The sequence below is a fragment of the Prenolepis imparis genome, unplaced genomic scaffold (assembly GCF_030444845.1).
Source record: "Prenolepis imparis isolate NDT839.2.m4 unplaced genomic scaffold, iyPreImpa1.0 SCAF_3, whole genome shotgun sequence".
Lineage (NCBI taxonomy): Eukaryota > Metazoa > Arthropoda > Insecta > Hymenoptera > Formicidae > Prenolepis > Prenolepis imparis.
The window spans coordinates 11,237,076-11,258,512 of NW_028141161.1; the positions used below are offsets into that span (position 1 = coordinate 11,237,076).

Sequence of the window (21,437 nt, forward strand, 5' to 3'; positions counted from 1 at the left end):
GTTTACCTCGTCGGTTAACTACTATAGGGTTAACGGTAACCTTGTTGCGAAATCGAGCCCACAGGAGTTATTCTCACCAACAAGAAGCGAGTTTCGGGTGGAACAACTCGAGACTACCTCGCCGAAGTTACGGGTTAACGGTAATCTCGTTGACGAGAGTCCGGCACACACACTGAGCTTTATATAGCGATGAGCTCGACAATTTTTGAAGTTAAAACCACAACGCGCAAGAGTGCGAAATCCTGAACTCGTTAAAAAGTTTTCAGATGGTAGCTCATCGTGATTCGCGAACTTCGTTGTCCTCCTCTGGATATTTCACCGTGATCTCGGAACCGATGATCTTTTAGTGCTTTCGGGAGAAAGAGGGGAAAAAAAAAGAATAATAATTAGATTTTTAATATATATTTTTAAAACTTTTGATGAATGATTTCATGCGTTATTAAAAAAAAACATGGTTTAATAAATATATATATAAATTATTTAATAATTATGTTTAAACAAAGTCTATTTTGAATGAAATTACGAAGATGGCTCCCTCTTTATTTTGCTTTTAGACAAAAAACTATTCACGCCTCGAAACTTTTTTTTCTCTTTTAAGCACAAGGAGAAGATATAGTTTTGTTCTCGAAGCTAGTGAATTTTATAACACAGCGATACGAGATCTCATTTTCATAGTTTGACTCTCGGGTGCGGAACTTACTCGATTAAGAGCTCGGCGCTCAGAGTTGCAAAAATGCGTCGCGCCGTTCGGTTCGCAAATCGAGGTCACCGCGGTCAACGGGCGTCTCTCGCTCGTTAACGAGTTCGCGAGTTTGCCAAAGTCCCGTCTTGGGTACCCCTGACAACGAGTTGGGGATTCCACTAAACTCGTTGCTTTGGTAAACTCAAGGACACTTTGTTAAGCTTAATCTCCTTTCACGGTTATTGGGTTCCGCGCTCTTTATAAGCAAAGAGATACGAGTCCGTTGAAGGGGGACTTGAGTCCTTCGGGATTGGATGTACTGACGGCCATATTGCATAGGGCCTCGCGGAAAATTCCTCTCGGTTTTTCTCAATTTTGCATATTTTGCGCGAAATAAGCTTCATTGCAATATTTTTTTTTATACGTGAATGGAGAGATCAATAGTGAGAAAGAAAGGTGGCGTTTTTTGCCAAAAACTAAGAGGTGCATTCGCGCTTATTACTGGGTGGGCGAGTTTTCATGCAAATTCGTTTGAATAGAGCTGCCAGAGGTATAAAAGCAGATATAGCGGTGCGCTTTGTTTCCCTATACAATTAATTGTTGATATTCTATTCGAGACGAAATTGAATGTAATGAATAAATCTTGAGGAAATGCGCTCTTAGAAAAATAGATCTTTAAATATTCTTTGCAACGAAAATTGCGCTTTTGGAAAGATTTTAATACTTTTTACGTCTTTGTTAGGGCGCACCCTAGGAACGCGACAGCATAGCCATTTTGTTATGACGGTCTGACAACCGGTAACGCGGTTTTAACGATTATCATCGTTTTAATGAAATTTTGCTTCATCAGCATCTCATAAAAAGCGGTTAAGAAAGAACTTTTTACCATGACGGTGACACAAAAGAGCTAACTTGATAAAGAGCGCCTTTGTGAAGCCCAGCAGATGATGCCACTGGTTTTTTTTAAACATAGTACTTTACCTAGGATCTAAAACTCACGTTTGCTTGCGGTTGAAATAATACATTGAAACTAAGAATAGCATTTTTTCAAAACGTTACGTTAATGAGAATATGGAGAAAAATTCAAGTTTAATAGTGTTTCTCCTATTTGAGAATTAATTAATCGTCATTTGTTCTTTCATTAATGTTATTTTGAATGAATTTACTTCTCATTGAGTGTCACTCAACTGTGCTTCTTTTTATCACAGGCTTGATAGGATTTGAATAGAGAACGATTTAAATTATTCAATAACAACGTACTGTTTTTGTGTGAAATCGGGAATGTAGATATTGTATTGTATTGTCATTTACCATGGTCGATATTTAACAATGTGTGGCCTATTGAATAATGTATATTAAAAGTATCATGTTTTGCATGCGCAAAACTATTATATCTTATAATTATTATTTTAATTTTCTTTTTTTTATGAAATAACGCATCCATCATTTTCCTCAAATACTTAATTCCTTGCAATCATAGAGTAAATATTGAAGCATATTTTATTTTTTCAATTTTTTCTTTATTTTGTGCCATATTGCGTATTCGATATACAGCAACGCGCGAATGCAATATAATATGTGATATAATATAATATATGCAGTTGACAGTTTTTCTGTTTAAAATGCATGCTTGAAAAACGTTGTAAAAACAAATGTGCCAAATACATAAAAAAAATGGCACAGTTGATGTTGCAAAAAATACAATGATAAGAGGCGAATCGTAAATATAAAAATATCGAAAAAATTTTATTTCACAGATGTTACACTAGAAATCTATCGCATAGTGTGTTTCTGTGTGTTTTGCTCTACGATAAATATTCTATATATTTTGCATGATACGGTACATGATTTCAATATATTTCTCTGGCTCATTCAGCAGACTCGACATCGGATACGAAAATCTCACGGATTAAAACGGGCGCGGACAGAGAGGGACGATAAAAGAGCGGTTTATCTATGTAGGTGCCGCAATTTGGGTCGAGGCGACAGGGTCCCGCGCGATAAATGCATGACCCTTTAAGTGGTCGCCTTCGTGGCGGCATGAGAAGGGTTCTCTTCTCGCGGAGAGTCTGGTAGTGAAATACGGCGAAAAAATTGTCCCCACGAGGACGCCGAGCGGACGAACGGGCACGATTTAGATAAAAATTTCCGACGTTTGTCACGCTCTCCCCTAATTAAAGGCGCCGGTATTAATGGCAGCCATTTCTCTCCCAATGTATATCCTCGCGATCGATCCGTTTAACTATTCGAGTTTCTTTCCGGTTCGCTATTGCTCACTATCCCCGTGTTCGGGAAGTTCCGGTTCAGCGGGAACACAGGAAGCATCGTTGTCGTCGTTGTCGTAGTCGGTGGTCGTTCCGCCTCTCCGGCTCTCGCAACTTCGTCAGCAGTTGCAGTTGTGCGAACACCATCACAGCTGCCCATGCCCGCGCGCGCGTGGAATTAAACTTTTTACTTTCGCGCGGCGAGTAATCGAATGAGAAAGAAACCGAGGAAAAAAGCCCGACGGCCGTCGATGGACCGGCTGTAAATTCGTTAGCATAATGAGACGAACGGCGCGGATGCGCAGCGATGCACTTCGTTAATGATGTTGCTAATTCTACTGTTGGAGTACGGCTCGTGTGTTATTGATGACAGGGATACATAATTATCGTATACAATGACATGTATTAATTATATTTGGCTTTGTCGCTGCTTTATGCTCATCATGAGAGGATGTAAAGCCTGATAACGGGAATTCGCTAGAAACCTTATCAGAATCCTTATTAATTATAGTAATAGTAATAATGACAAAGACCAAATAAATTGAATAAGTAATATTTTATCTAAATATTTAAATATTTGTATAATATAATTTTTTTATCTAAATAATATTGGAATATTAAATATTATGTTTGAATATTTGAATATTTGATTTAAATATTTTAATTATAGCTATTATACGATCATAGGAGAGAGAGGGAGAAGAGAATCAAATTACAGATTACATGTTGAAAATTAAAGTCGTTTTTTTTTTTAAAGAATAAAAGGTTGCGCGTAAATCTGTCTTTAGAATATTTTTTATTTTAAGATCAAATATCTCGGTAATCAAATTTTAAATTAGTGTTTTATTAATACAGAATAAATTTTATCTGATACAGTTTATTTGACAATTGAAGTATATATATTTTGGCATCTACAATATTAGCAAATTTAATGTTTGATTTTCAAAAAGTACTTTATTTGCAATTGATTAAAATTCTGTCTTATAAACTCTATATGCCTTCATATATCCTTTTAAAGTAAAAATCTATGAGTAACACAAAGAGATCGCAGGTAAATAGAACGATAATTTTTTGTATAACTCGGTGAATTTTCAAAAAATATATATAATAAATAGGAATTGTGTGCGAGATATAAATAAGGCAAAATAATTAAGATGATTAATTGAGATTTTTGCGAGTGGAGCTATAACTTATCAATAGCAATCGTCGAGTTTGTAACTTCGTCAGCGATTTCGCGTACATCTCACTCGCTGTATTCATTCGGTACATTTGCGCAGGAGATTAAACTTTTCTATTTGAATGGCGAATCGGAAATGGTGGTTGGAACTGCCGCATAAAAAGACTCAGTCCACACCGCCTGTACATTTGTGCAGTCCAGCTAAGCAAAAAGGCCACGCCAATTTAATCCGGAAGATTACGGCCAATTTAACATTGATATATACCCAAGAGGCTTTGCCGCGAAATAAGTTATACCGATGCGAAACCCTCTCTATCGCTTCGATAATAAATTCTCGTTCTGCCATCGACATAGCCATCGAGTCCGCTAACTTTTATATTTTCTTGCAACACTCTATATTTCTCATAACGGGGTATATATTCAGACCGTAGATATCTAGGCGAGTCGAGAAGTAAGGAGACTTTCGTCATTTTTCACACTATAGGTTGGTAACGTTCTCCGTACCATATGGACCATAAATTTCTCGTATTTTATACAGTAGGGACATAAAAGCAAGAAACGTTTCTCAGAATAAAAAGTTTGCATTTAAAGCGCATTAAAAAGGAAGGGCATTAAATAGGAAAATAAGTTGCGCGCGGATATCGCTTTTTTATAACTGTACTTTAAATAAAAACAAAAAAATTTCTTTTCCGCTTCCGTCATTAGTTTTCGAACGAAATTATCTCGTAGATAGGTTAATCATGTTTTAATTTAATCGGCGCGTCAAACTCTTCTGACCACAGCGACGACGAGTTGTGTGTCGCCAGGTTGACGTGATGCGCAAACGTCAGAAAAAAGTTGTGGACCTTAAAGCGCGCGTAAACTAATTTACCGCGAAAAGCCGCATTAGCGGTTGGATTTGTCGACCACGATAATTTACTTAAAGTCGCGAGACGCAAATTTGTCGGCAAGCTCGCACGCACATGCGAATTCTCCCGGCTGCGTAAACTGGTGCGAGTTTTAGAATGGGTTCGCTCTAAACGACGTTACGCGTGTTTCCGCATGATATTATCAGCCTTAGCCATCGCTGAGGCAGCATCTAATGAAATTCGCAGTGTCGCAAGGCACACACTTCCTACTAGTTTCCGTCATAACCGGTCTTTTGCGCCACACACACACACACACACACACACACACACACACACACACACACACACACACACACACACACACACACACACACAAACACAGATTGCGGCGTGTCTTATACTCGAAAGGGCTGCACACGCCCGGTTGTTCGAAACGACGATCAGGCGCCTCTAACGAGTGTTTAAACTAAGCTTGTTAACCAGCCACGGATGAGCAAAGAATTTCGTTAACGTGATCTATTGGATTTAAACAATCTCTCAACTTCCGATTCAGAAGCCGTAGCAAATTTCATTGCGTCATTCTCCATTGCGTGTTTGCACTTTCGTTAAAAAAGCACTGTTTGGCGATTTTTAATTTTGTTAATAATTTCGTGATATTAATTTTGAAAAAAATTATGAAGACAATCGTAAACGCAATATATAATATTATATAGCAAACTCTCTATTAAAATTATATATTAAATATTAAATTAAAGTACAATTGAGTATGCGCAAAGAAAAATTATTTCTCTTACTGATACGTAAAATATCCAACATCGGTATTATAATCATGCATATTGCGAGGATTATAATGGTTATCTCGTAAAACTTTTAGAGAAGAAAAGCATTTGCCACGGTATAGTTTACTGCTATAAAGTTAACCTCTTAATCTACACGCCCGTCTTGAAATAAGCGATTTATTTACAGTGATAAACTTCCGAAAACACAAGACTCGTTTAACAAAATTTTGCTATACCATGATTGAGTTTCGTAGAGTTCGTAGCATGTTATGTCGGCAATCTAATGCAACTCGACTATTAGCTGAATGCCAGACGCAGCTAGTGAACTCGGGAATCGCTTCCAGTGTCGGGCAAATATTCAGAGCTCAAAACTCGAACGTGATGGACTTAGCGTGACGGGAATTAATTACTATACACATTGCGTCACAATCACCATTCATCCGCCTTTAATCGCGGAAAATATGAGGAATTTAATATTATAATTTCAAAACATTTAACATTAGAATTAAAAATATTCGTGAATTATATAGATATTCATATAATGAAAGCGTTAATTTGAAAATTGAAGATTTGCAATCAAGGGAGAGTAAATATAAAAAAAATTACATTTCTCGCTAGAAACACTTTTTTCGTGTGTTTTTAACCATTAAAATTATTATCCTCGAGCTCATGCAACGCGCGATCAATCCTTCTCTTTCTGCTTTTGCCCGCGCGATATTCTCTTTACAATTCTCTTCTCTGCCGTATCCGGGGCACAGCGAAACCGCCGTCGGTGCCCAACGGCGGCGCTTCAGCACTTCCAGTAGTTCCGGTCGGACCGACAACTTGCGCTGCGGTTTATGAATTACGAGCCGTGATCCTCACAAAGCAACTAGAGAGAGAGAGAGAGAGAGAAAGAGAGGGTTACATGACGGGTGCGGGTGCGATGACGCACTGTTGTCGTCGTCGTCAAAGGGGCATAGGCTAACTCGTAATTAATCGAGTTCCACCCGCGAGCTAGTTTTCTATCGCCGTACTTTGTGCCCTGTGTTTTCCAAACCGGCGCCGGCAACTGGCTTTTAATTGATACGTCCTGCTCGTTAGAACCATTAGCTGCGCTTCGTCTCTTTCTCTTTCACTTTCCCCTTCCCTCTTCGGCTTTTGTTATCTCAAATGCGCCGGTGGCGGAAGGCCTTGCCTTGTGTATGCAAGCGAAATGCAACTCGGTCAACCAACTACGCCACAATGATTCTTTTTGTCGAAATTGGACTGAAAAAAATAGATTTTTGTAGTATAGTAGTGAAAATCGCGTAAATATCAAAACTTTTTAAATAAGCTCTAAAATTATAATTTAATGTATATTAAAAGGGATATTGTTTATCTTTAATTTCTATATTGTGTATGTGTAACCGAAATTGAGATTTAGTTCTGTATACATGTAATATTTATTTAACATGTTGACTGTCAAATAGAAGTTGAGAAGTTGACTATTCAGACCATTATTCCGAAATATGTTTAGTTTGTACAATTAAAATAATAGCATTATAGCGTGATTCATGGGCGAGTCACGCAACAATTAACGTATTAAATGTTTACACTTTTTTTAACAAAATCTCTTCACGAATAAATGTATTAAATGAGTACAATTATTATCCGAAAGGTATTGCATTAAAATATACAATAAAAGAAAAAGGACAATATCCGAGATCTCACATAATATATTTAACTTTAATCAATTATCATATTTGTTTCTTTCTCTTAATAATTATATTTAATATTTACAAACACACAGAATTATAATTAATTACGCGATCTTTTCCACATTATTCTAAATGTAAGGTACAAGAATTTAAGTAATTAAACGTCGAGTTAAATCTTTCCCGCAGAGAAATCGGATTTAAATTACTCGCACGGACGCATTCGAATTACTCGCACCGAATATTTCCCGATAATTACCTTTTCGTAAGGAAGGCCGCCGCCATCCGGACAAGAGAACGCTAGATGATAAAGAGAATTTCTACCGGAACTCGGACCGCACTTCTTCGTAATCCGTCTCAAAGAGGTGATCGGCGCGCCTTCGTGAGAGAAACTTTACAGCGCGTATATCTCTGGGCGGGAGGCGAAGTAGTATAAGTCGACCGATGGATCGCCTCGAGGCGTCCGAAAGTTTTAATTAATCGGAGGCACGGGTCTCGAGGTATTTTTATTAATTTTCTCTTCGTTCTCTCTCTTTCTCTCTTCTCGAGCGTCAGCTCCGTTCCGGACAACTCGGCCGAATCAGCTTCGACTCTCTTCAGAGGAAGCCGTAGGAGGATAATTGCGCCCAAGTTTTAACGGTGTGCGCGCGCGAATCGGCGCGGGTCCGGGCGAGATTACGATTATCTCGAGTAAACTTTCTACGTATCTCGAGATACGCGCGCGACGCATTTTCGCGAACAAACACGGGGGAATGGAAAAAGAGGACCGCGCGTTGCCCGAAGTACGTTGCGATAATTTCGTAAATTATGGGACGGGCGTACGAGCGAGTACTTAACTGAGTTTTCTTGCAAAATTATCGTGCTTTACCGCGACGAGGTAAATGTAAGTAATATTTGAAAAGAAATACTCGCATTTTGAATTACAATAATTAATGTTTTCTATTTAAATTTGTGTGTATACAATAATATTAAATCACATTTAATCTGACGAATTGTTATATCGATGTATGAGTTCTGTGTAAGTTGAAATTCGTATTGTAATTTGAGATAATGATACAGCGCGGTTATGGTATCGAATCGTACGCTGATAGTAACAAATAACTCGGAGCTCCGAATATTAACGCATGCAATATATTCGAATTAAATTGTGGAGTGAGATGAATGACGAGCGCGATAAGAGAGCGCGATGTATTCTGACCACTCCGACTAGGATCTTCGACCGAGCTGCGAAATTACATTGCATCGACGAACATCGCGCTGTTAGAATCTGCGAATGGCGATCATTAAGATACCCGGAAAACACGTTGGTAATATTGCTGCGATGTGACAATTAATAACAATGATACATTTGAAACTCGCGTGTCGGGATTAGAATCTGTGACTACGACTGGCCGAGCTGTAACGCGATGTCCCATGCACATTCAATTATTTATGTGAAGTGTGACTGCCCTCTATTTTCTAGTCCGTGGACAAAATGGAATGTAAAATTTATTTAAATGGCGAGTTATTTAGCATGCCGCTATTTTCATTCGTTAGAAAGAACCAGGCTTTTATAAAAAGTAACTTTTTTGTGTGTGTTTTATCTTATCTCATAAATATTTCTGCAGTATTTGAGAATGTTTTGCATAAACGCTTATATATACACAAAAAATCTTGCCTGTTAATAAATGAAAAAATAACTTTGAGATTAAAATTTGGACAGAAATATTAATATTATATATAGATACTATGTGTCATTTTATTAATATTTTTTTATATTATGTTTAAATACTATTTTTTTTATATGAGACTTTTCTATGCTAATGATTTGAAAAAAATGTGATGCAAATTAATGAGCAAGTTTTTAGTTTGATTTATTTTCTAATTTTTTCTTTTCATTCGCTATAATTATATGTAAATTATTAAAATCGTAAATGAAGCAAGGAAAGCAAAAATTCAGGAAGATATTTGCGATGCTCGCATAAATAGCGAACAGTATCGATACTAATTAAAAGCACGTATAGAGTCTAAAAACAGCGTGGGATAATTTTGTCGGGTGAGTCAATTTCCATATCTTGCGTCGCGAGTATCGATCCGACAAATACGGGGCGCGTAATGCACCGGCGTATACGCTGCGTATGCAAATGAAACTCGCACGTCTTGGGATTTAACGTAATGCATGCATAGATTATATCGGGGAAAGATCGTATCGAGTATTCGAAATCGTAAAAGCATCGACCTGTTCTTGTTAAAATTTATCAACCCCCAGAAATGCTATCTCTTTCGAAACAATCTGTAATGTGGATAACTAGATATACTTAATTTTGCATAAAGAGTTAAGCGTTTTGTCGTTCGGATTAATCCATTAGCGAGGTTATTTTTGAATAAATAATTATTTTATTGCGGAATATATTTCAGTGCGCACGATGTTTAAATCATAGCTCGAAGGGTACTCGATATCGATAATGTTTATTATAGCTGCTGGCAGTATCAGGGTTCATTATTATTGTTGAATTGACGTTCGCAGAATAAAAATGCAACGCTGCAGGGTGATTTCGAAAATCTGAACGAGATTGTACTCGTATAATTCTTGTCGACTGACTTTGACGTTGGCGAGAGATCATTGGTCGGAAATTCCGCGCGTATCGCTAGAAATACCAAAACATTCGCTCCGATGTAACGCATTTCCTGCTATAATGGCGCTCGAGTAATAAAGCCACTTTAATAATGCGCCCCCATTAATGTCGTTACTTTTATTATATTATCGCACTCTGATTCTTTTTCTCTCTCGAGAGAGAATCTCCGGCGCACGTTACGCACAATATTTCGCTATGGAACGATGTTCCGTCGATTCTGTTTTTTGAAAAATTCATGGGTCTAGCTAATTGCGCATTGGACGAGCTTATTCATTCTATTTCGCTGCGTACGTTTCGGCGTTTCACATAATAATTTGCCGCGATGCGGTCTTCCCCTTCTCTTTCACAAACGCGGCACTCGAATGCAATTAGCCGTGCTGCTAATTACGGTGTTTCTTTGTTTTTATTTTGCTTCGGTTCGTTTTTCGGCCAAACTCATTTCCCGACCGTACGACAGCTAGATGATAGCAGAAAAAGATAGATAAAATATGACGCGCGCTATGTCATTCCGTCTATTTAGTAACTCGTTATTTTTTTTTTCCTCTCTTTTATCATTTTAATAACGGACATATTTACTCTCTTATTGACGATACAAAAAAAACTACATTTTTCTTTTATATATCAAAAGAAATTTTAATGTAAAGTAAAAAAAATATTTATTTTAATACGCAGTATGAAAATTATCTTGCTGTCTATCAGTTTTTGAAAAACATTTCACTTCTTTTCGAACATATGCGTCCTCAATTTGGAAACCATTTTGATGATGTGATGAGATATACTTAGGTACGCGCCTATGTAAAGCGTCTATGAAATAAACCAAGCTTTGCTATCACGCTCTATTTATCTACTCATCGCACTGTTAAACCTTTTATTCTATATTCGAGAGAACAGTGATTTTACGACGCTTTTAATTAGTTTTTGAGCTCATTAAATTCTATATCGCTGTACATCAATAATTTCACCTAAGATCTGTTTCGCGAAAATATTAATATGATTAATATATTAATGAACAATAGAAAAATATATCGTCTACTACTAATATACTAAATATTTTGCTCATAATTTTGGATAATTTTTTTAAATATTAAATTGCAATTAATTCGTTATTTCTGATATAAAAAAAATCTCTTAAATGCAAGCTGCGATATATTTTACCAATCATTTTGCCGATACTTTTTGCAAGGAATGAATTTTAAACATTCGAAATTTAGGGAATATTTATTTTCTGTAAAATGTTAAATTTATGGCATATTGTGTATATTTGAACAAATATCAATTAATTGAATGAATCTGTAAATGTACGGATTACACGCGGGCGTATTTACGCGAGTGCGCCGCTGCGTCGGAAACGAGTTGGACGCATCGAACGGACTCTCAATCTGATGGATGCATTTAGTGCATTGCCCTGGATGACATGAAAAGGCGAAACCGATTTCATTCGGCGAATACCTCTCGGCTCGTAAATTCCGAATCCCCGATGTGAATAAATCACGGGTCTCGGATACCGTATGACGAGAGTTTGACTCGCGCTGATCGTTATTTTTCGCGAGAGAGAGAGAGAGAGAGATTGACAAGGAAACGCAAAATGTTAAGCATAAAGTTGAATTGAGGAATGAAATATTCAAAGCAAGTGTGTCCGGAGATTGTAAATTAGAATTATTTAATATCACGCAACCACAATATATGAAATAAATAATCTTTTAATAATAAATTATTTACTTTCGACATTGATTGACAGTTTTAAATGTGAAATGTGTCTTGTCATGTTGATCGACATATTTCGCAAGATTGACATGGGAATATAAAATAGAAACTGTGCTCGGCTTATAGGATCGCTAATTAAGATTGTGATAAATTATGCAAACGTGTCACGCAGCAATTTCTATTTATTTTTTATTAAGATCGATCGATAGCTGCTATATGATAAATTTAATTTCAAACGTTTTCTCGCGCGCGCCCATCATTATTTATCGCGACAGATTAAAGAGACATCAGAAAAGATTAAGTGTGAGGGATAAAATGAACAAAAATCATGACGATGCCGCACTTAAGACCGCTCAAGCTATTAGGACTTAAAAGTGTTGTGCGGATGCCGGGAGTGGATAAAATAAACAGAACAGGAAGCGCTTTCCGAACGGGGTCCATTATAGCTATATAGATATAATATTTTACGCCGTCGCGCGCGGCCTGCCCGATCGACCGTGTGAAAAATCGCTTTCCCGAGTAAACCCTCGTTTACCGCGTCGCGATATATTTCCCCAGGACGACGACTACGCCATTTCCGAGCACTCACTGGTTAACCGGTTCGAAAAGATATTGGCGCGCCGTAAAACGCGATGTTAATTGCCAACCAACGTTGGAAAACGCCGGAAGGCGGCGAACTTCTCAAGGATCGCGATCATCACGCCGGCGTCGCTTTATCGAAGAAACAGAAGAGTAAATGGGGGAGAGAAGGAGAGAGTAAAAACAAGTATTCGAGAAATCGCTTTCGGTGCGAATGGTAGAGAATCCCCTTCGGCTCGGTTCCGCGCATCTCGGGAAACCGCCATAATGCCGCATTATTATTCCATTAAGAGACTGGCGATGGTTTCACTCATAACTCTACAAAGATGATTGAAGAGAGCCGAGAAGAAAAGTTGAATCCAAACTTTTGTTCTTTTATGTGGAAATCTAATTTATATGACTAGAAAGAATATTTGTGAGGATCTTTTTAGCTAAGAAAAGCTGTATACATTTCGTTTTTTTTTTTTTTTTATATAAGATTCAGATAATTTTGTATGTATATTTATATATAAATCAAAATTTAATTAATCTTTAAAATATTGAAAATATATACATACAAAATAATTGCTAATATAAATCAGAATATGCCGAGTTTACTTCAATTATTACATCTTAATGCTTTTTACGAGTAAAATATATTTGAAAAATTTATCTCTCCTTAAGGCTCCTGGCTCCTTTCCGACCATGTCGAAATCGTGACGTCAGAGGCGAGAAAACACACGCTAAAATTTCTTAGATGCCATTTCAAAATAAAAAAATATTTCAATGAAACAGCACTTCAGATGGCTTTAGCACACTCTTAAAAAACCCCGAAAACTATCCTTTCCCCTTTATAATCAATCAACAGCTGTAAAATGTAATATTATGAAGCCCAGTCCGTCTGGTCTTTGCACATGCGCAGTCATTCCGCATGTCAAAGTCTGATATCTCGATCATTTTACAGATGTTGATTGATTATAAAGGGAAAAGGATAGTTTTCGGGGGTTTTTAAGAGTGTGCTAAAGCCATCTGAAGTGCTGTTTAATCGAAATATCTTTTCATTAAAAAATGGCATCTAAGAATTTTCAGCGTGTGCTTTCTCGCCTCTGATGTCACAATTCAATATGGCCGCGGTGAGCACCCAGGAGCCTTAACTGTTTTTTCTCTTCGGTTCTTCAAATTGACGGCGGTGGAGTCTCGAATAAATGATCGAGAATCCTGTGTCCGGTTTGCCCTCTTCTCTTCAGTCCCCTTATACCGCGTGCGATGAATCAATTAATTATACGACTGACAATGACGAAGCCTGGAGGAGAGTTCTTTTTGAAAATATACTCCGTCAACAATTCGCTGTGCTTGGTGATTTATGATTTCCGGATTTCTCATGCGGACTGTGAATTCGCGTCCGGACGGATTCAGCATCCGGAAAAGCGGCCGAATGTCGGCGGTGGCGCGAGGACGGGCCGTGGAAATGGGATAATTTTTCGGGCACACGAATTCGGCCCGGTAATAAGGACATCAATCAGTCGCGCCTAATAAAGCAGCGAGGTCGATGATAAATGGCGCAATAGAAGCGGCTCGCGTTTTGCGTGCAATCGAATTGTGTGAGAATGAGATTTTCTCTCGAATAATTTACGTTCGACAGGAGTATTGTACAAACAGCTCGACATGTAATTCGAAAAATTAAAGAAGCGAAGAGAAGAGAGAGGCAGAAAAAGAAAGAGAGGAAGGATATAGCGCAACTGACGATAGGTGGAACGAAAAAGGAAAGGATTTACGTTACAGTGGATGAAAGAGTGGCCGTGTATATATAGATTTACCATGCCGGTACTGAATAATGCAGTCTCTGACGTGATCTTTGCCATTTTCTCGGATACAATTTCTCTTGGAAAGCTCGAGTCCCATGAGGCAGAGAGAGAAAAAGATGCCCGACCTCACCTCAATTACATCGATTCCTTTCTGTTTGCTCCTTATAACCAATCTCTCGAGTATATCCTTTAGCTCCTTTTCTTTTCGCGGTCACCGCGAGAGTAAGACCGGAAAGGAATACTGAAGGAGATGGGAAAGGTGGGCGAAACGAACGAGAGCGATGGATCGTCTCGTCACCGTTTCTCACAAAGCGACGACTGGAAATGAGATTCGATAGCAGCGACTTTTTCTTTTTTTTTTTGTAAATCTTTATACCGTGGTGCACTGGAGAAACTTTCAACTGATATTTGCATAAAACGTTCGCGAAGATTCTGAGACGTTATTTCTTTTAACGTGATTAAATGTCGCGACGCATCTGTACGAATGTGCATACGAAATACACAAACATCAGAAATATCTTTTCAGTTTCAAGTTATTGGATTAAAAGTAAGAAAAAAAATGTTCAATTCACATCCGTTTATATTTAAAAATACACAGTTGAAAAATTTGTGTTAAATTTAACAAATATCACCTGTCCCAAACGGTCCACAGAAATTTTTGTGTTAATTTAACATAATACGGATATGTTAAATGGTAACACGAATATTGTGTTAATATTTTAACATAAAATAAATGCAAACTTCAAATAAACTTAAAATAAATTTTGTGTAAAATTAACATAGTTTTAATGTAAAAATTAACTAAAAAAATTGTTAATTTTACATTTTATTACCCCCACTTATATTATAAAGTAAAATTAACATTTTTTTTCTGTAAATTTTAACAGATAAATCTTGTCACTAATAATACGGAACATATTTATTGTGTAAAATTAAAAATAGATATACATTGTGTTATTTTTACACTTTTTTTTAGTTGTTTTAATAATTTAACATTTGAGTCCAATTAACATAACAGCAATATGTTAAATTAACACATGAATGTGTTAAATATTTAACACAAAAATTTTAACGGGGACCGTTTTTAACAAGAAAACACACATTTTCCAACTGTGTATTCAGACAAATTTTTGAATTTATGATTAATGATTATCAAATATTTGCCGTAAATAAATTTTGCAATAATTAAATCGTTCTTTCAAACTTTTTTGATATTTTCGTTTCACTTTCTTCTGTCAGTTATATGATATTGTTATTTTGTTAATTGATTCTTGTAACTCTCTGTTAGATTCTCAGCAGATTTATCTCCAGAACTGAATAAATCTCTTGTTGCATTTAAATCTGTTAATCGCACGCAAACACGAAAGCGATAGGTATATATCCGAGCAAGAACTAAAGCCGCGCGCCTTAGCGAAATATTTATCCATCCTACGGTGAATTTCCTGCGGAGCTCTCTTACAATACCGCAGTTATCGAAGCGACAAGCTTCGCGGATTTCCTTCGACGCGAATCGCAGCGTCGGAAGTTTTCGGGCCTTTGTCGCGCGGCAATGGGCTTTGATTCAGCATTTCGCGTTCGTCTCCTTTACACCCTTTTCTCAAAACTTTCGCTGTGCACACCGCGTTCTTTCAGACGGGCCGTTTCTGGCTGCTGCGGAATAAAAAGGCTCCAAAGGCTGATTTCTGCAGGATTTTGTGCAGCGACCATGCGTCCGTGTCGCAATGTTGATGGAAGCTGCCGAAATGCACTATTGCCGCTAGAATAATATTGAATCATCGATTTTGATTTATACGCGCGGATTTTCTGCTGCTTTGTCGTGTGCCGTGTGTTATCGACTGTTTGAATAATGATATTCCAAGATTTTTTTCTTGCCGCGGATGCAATCAATGTACGGCTCTCTTACGTCGAAAGAGTCATAGAAATGTTTCGATCTTACTTATTTTAGCGACAGTTGTGAACATATTACGTGGAAAAGATATTTTTCGAAAGAAATTGAATATTATCCGCTTTCACAGATTGACGTAATTTATAACAAAAATACCGAATAAATTCTTTTGATTGAAGTCATTAAAATCAGATATGCAATGGAAATTCTTTACATAATATCTCTATGCAGAAAAGATTTCAATACGTCAGCGTAATTTTTAACTTTAATGAGCTCTCTTCATATATGAAAATAATAACAATTTTATTAATTATTTCTTTATCTCCTTCCCTCAAAAAATAATTTGAGTAATGTTCAAATTATTTAAAATTGCATTAAAAAATCAAAAATATATTATGACATTTAATATGCCGTCAAATTGTATTTCACATTAATTTTTGACTTTTCGAAATATCTTTAAGTTTGTTAAATTTGTCATATATTTCTAATTGCCTTGAAATTACAGATTGACGTCTAAAAATTCAGAGATAATTAAGACAGTTACGGCTCAATTTTCCTTTCTCGGTTCATCCTCTTGTTACGCTGTCTCTTTTATCTCTTTGGGCGCTTTCTCTTTTTTTCTCTGTTTCGCTGTTACGGGTATAAGGTATGGAAAGGATATTTCATGCGGTCCATTCCTTCCGCGCGCGCCCGTTATTCTCTCGTGCGCGCGGGCCGGAAGGCAATTACCGGTTGAGAAATGTCTACAAAAGTGGAACGTGCGGGGGTGGAAATTTCGGGAGATCTCATGCCCTTTGTGCCCAGCCGCATTTTAATTGCCCTGCCTCTGTACCCTTTCTCTTCCTTTTTCTCCGTGTCGTGAGAGAGTGTCACGGCCAGAGCTTTGTGAGCTCGAGGATGCCGTGAAATATGATTATTCAATTGGCGTTACAAAAGGTCTTCCTTAACACTTCGAAGCAAAAGATGAGATTAGTATTGAAACATTTAATTTAAATTTGAATTTATATTCTGAGAATTGTGTGTGTATTGATATTTCGACATTGTAGTCAGAAATACATTAAATTTAGACTGATCAAAAAATGATATTAACGTTCTGTATATTTTATTTAGAGACTGTATTAGAAATTCAGTTGGTAATAACTTATATTAATAAATATCGCTCAAGTTGAATTTTATTCTTATGATTTTGAAGATGACACCTATTTTTAATGTTATGAACATGAAATCAAGATCTATCGTTGGAATTTTCGTTGCGTCACAAGGGCGCATAATTATTATAGAAGAATTTTCGGAACAATATGAGACAAAAACAAATATATCTTCCTTTTGCAGACCGGAAATAAATAAAGAATAGGAGTGATTTACATAGCTAGGATTGCGGTTTCTTTTACGCGTTTCACGAGACTCAAGCCGTGTGGCAGGAAGGTAATTATGTAATAAGGAATCCGTCAGAAAATCTCGCGGCAAGTGATCTCAAACAGTCGTCCGCGAATAGCCGGCGCTTGCGGTTTTCTGGTTTCGTTAATTATACCAGTCAACGGAAGTGTCACCGGCAGAACTTGGCCGGCACTTCCGTCCGACACATGCATGTAAAATGTCATTGTTCTACGAGAAATTTAATTTAAATCGCAACTTAACAACACGTCCGACAGCACGGCTCTAACATGGCTCCGTTAAAATGAGACATAATTCCTTTCCCGTTATTAAGTAACGAAGTTCGCGCGTGCGTAATTAATTTTGAATCATAAACACCGCGACGCGTTGTAAGCCGGTGATGTTAAGTAGATGGGAACTCGTAAATAATCATAACCATCATGTTTAAATAATTTTATTTAACGAAGCGCTTCCTCCGAAACTTATAAACGTTGACATAAATAATGTTAGAAAAAAATGTTAATTATATAAATTTGCTAATATTCTGAAATAATATTATGTGCAATATATTATAACAATTATATATATAAAATAATACGATATTCTAAATTTACATAAATCCTTTATTTATTTATGAATATTCAATGTCAAAAAGTGAAAATTTAACTTCTTTCCGGAATTGAATTCTTTTTGAAGAAAGCACAGATTAATAAAAAAGTTCATAACTGCAGCGAAATTTGTGTGACTTTCTAAAACCTTTTGAATAGTATTGATACAAAAACAATTCTCGTCAAGTATTCGCAATGAGTACATGACACTCAGAAACACGTTTTGTCCCCGAGTGTCATTGCGAGAGAGCAAATCTTGTAAGCCCGACCACGTCTTAGAATGTAATCCGAGTCAGTTTTATTGTCCAGGACACAATCTCGCATGCTAGTCTGCTAGAGTTCTTTGCTCGTCGTCGCTCTCGTTCAATCCCGGTCCGCAGTTTTCCTTTTTTTTTCTCCGCCAAACTTTTCGTGAACGCAGTTTCGTAAATTCGTGGGACTTGAATCGGTCTCAAGTCCCGGATAACCATCGCCGGATTAGTATCCCATAACAATACGATATAATCCGTGTATCGATGGCTGGTGGTTACATGCTCGGCAAGAGACATACCGAAGCGTAAAAATCCACGACGGGCGACGTTGCAACCCTTCAGATGCAACTGTTGCTGTGCCGCCGCTTTTATTTGGCAGATGGCGATATTTCGTTTCGCGAGATATCAACCGCGACTATAAATCCCTCCGAAGCAGAAAATAGTATCGTAAAATATTGAGATATATCCATTTCCACATATGTAACATATGTATGCATGAACATATTCTTCTTGCGCATTACTATTTGTTGCTCGAGATTACATCCGAGATTATGTATAGATGTGAGCTTACAATTTGAATTTAATTCTTCATGAACTACGTACAGTAATACGTAATTTAATGCTTCCCCTGCGTCAGATTTATAAGCTATTGGTTATTATAAATGTAGCCTTTTATTTCTTTCTTTTTCAATTTAAATTAAACTGCGTTTGAACCGTCTGTTACGTATCATATAACGCGAGGGAAATTTCTTCTTGTATAAAATCTCAGATTTTTTAATGAAAAGTTAGTAATTTTATTTAAAATAAATAACAATCAGAAATTTAAAATAATTAAATTCTATATGTAAATTCTATGTAAATACATTTTAATTATAGAACATATTTATATAGCTCGAGTCAAAATTAAAATACTTTTGAAACTCTATCTTTACAAGTTTTCTTACTCGCGCGTAGGAAAAGATTAGGTATATATACAGGACTAAAAATATCCCAAGTTCTTTTCCAGAAAATTGACAATTCTAAATATATAGTTTCAAATATCATCATACGAGCACATGAACAATATGTATATATGCACTGCGGTCTCCTGCTAAGATCGGCGAGTCTTACGTGAATTTTCCCAGCTCGCAGAAGGGCACGTACTTGCATAAAGTCGTTGTAGCGTCAACGTAAATGCAATACGTGTTTCCGCGCGAAAATGCATGCATAGGGCCGTCCTCTTATAGACGAGCAGCAGTGCAACGTCGACTTAAGCGAATTCCGGGTGAGGAGGGAGGCAACCCATCGTGGCGCCGCCGGTTTCACCACGCGAAACTTTCATTTCGCGGGCTTGCGGAAAAATAAAACGCAAAGTCACCCGCAACTTTCGGAAATCGCGCTCGTTGCCACGACCCGAGTGCATTTCCGCGCGCGTTTATAACTGCTATATACAAAAATTTCGACGCTAGTCGGAATAGTGATACGGTTATTTCATAGTTTTATCGATATCGGTATTTACCATAAATGTAGGTCTTTTATTTTTTGACAAAATTAAAAGGCATGATAAATTTTTGTCGTGTATTATAATAAAGATAATATACATAACAATTAATAATGAAATATATACTGTTTGAAAACTTACTATGTTGTCAAGATTGTGAATTAGTTTACTATTTATTATGGGTATCTCATGTTTATTTCTATATTTAGACTTATTAATATTAATTACTTCTCATAGTAAATATAATCAGAGACAATATTTATTCAATGTTATGCAAAAATGTTAATTAGCATAAATATCATATCTGACGCTCTGTGCACGAAGATCAAAAGTTACACTTCATTACACTGGAATGAAACGATATTATAATATTAATGTAGATAAAAAAATTTTTGCCGCAGCAAAGATTAAAAATAGTTATGCCAAGAGATTATTCATGAGTCTCTATGAGGAATGGAAGAAGGTTGTTTAATAAAAATCTGCGATATGATTTTATTCTAAGAAATTGTGCGCGCGTCAGTGATGAAACGAAAAATGTCGTGAAATGCGTTTTTAAGGAGTTTCTTTAATTTGACCGACTTTCTTTACGTCCTTGATGCAACTTATCACTGGCTGTCCTTTTACATCACAGATATTATAATTTTATCATATGTATCTCTCTCTCTCGAAATGTCGTAATAGGTGGTATATTGTATTGCCATATAGAAATGTAATATCGGTCGTATATAACATCAATAAAAATATAATATTCGTTTCTGCAAGAATATCAAGATTAAATGGCATCGTTAGTTCGATATTGCATACAGATGTATGGCAATTGTAAATGCGAACAAGACATAAGAAGGGGATACAATATGTAAAAATATGTACATACATTATGCGAATCCTGATTTTACTTATATAACATATGTGATATGTCGTAATAAAATATCGCATAAAAAAAAGATAAACCATGTTTAAATTATATAGGATATATCAAATCGTGTAATCTTGAAAGTAATAGTAACGTCTTATTTCCTAGAAAAACAAGGAAAGTTTATTCCTTGATATTAATATCAAATAGTCGCGGAAGCAACAGAATCATGTGAGAATTGAATATCTCGCGAAAAAAAACATGCATGTTGAAATCTTGAAGTTGATAAAATATGGAGTTATAATATCTTGTCGGAAATCTTGTCAGCATGATATACATCCCTAGGAAGAGTCTTTTTAAAACACCCTCTCGAGGGATTAGGATCGTTGTAGACCGCCTAAAAAATCCATAACTCTTTGTTATCCGACGATTCTTCCTCGTTTCATTATTCTTCGTTTTCTCGCGGCGTAATGGACATTTCTCTGAGCGAGTCGTTGATGTGTGTTTCAGTACCCATGGAGTCGATACAGGGGGTGGCGGGTCAGAAGGCAATCCTGCCGTGTAATATACAGCCCCGCGAGTCGAATGACGCCGTCTCCATGGTACTCTGGTTCAAAGAGGACAGCGGTGAACCCCTGTACAGGTAAGCCGCATTGATATTTATGAACGATGACCCTCGGAGCGCTCGTTCGCTCAGCCTCGACGTGAATCTCTACGGCGCCATAGATTTCTAAGCATCCAGGGAACTTGTCCTGTAGCGTGGAAAATGTTGCAAATACATACAGTACGTAGATCTCTTAGATATATGCAGTATTAAGATTAAGATTCTTTATAAAATAAATCATCTTTTATAATATATTACATAGTTTCGTCATATA

General features: G+C 36.7%; 1 protein-coding gene across 2 annotated transcripts in view; it reads left to right on the forward strand.

Moving 5' to 3' along the window:
- The window catches only part of LOC145934586 (nephrin), a 223,454-nt gene that overhangs the window by 35,559 nt on the left and 166,458 nt on the right, over nt 1–21,437 (forward strand). For both annotated transcript variants that reach the window (XM_083035178.1, XM_083035177.1), the window contains exon 3: nt 21,070–21,202. In XM_083035178.1, the coding sequence (XP_082891304.1) occupies nt 21,070–21,202 (133 nt within the window). The remainder of the gene's footprint in view (nt 1–21,069; nt 21,203–21,437) is intronic.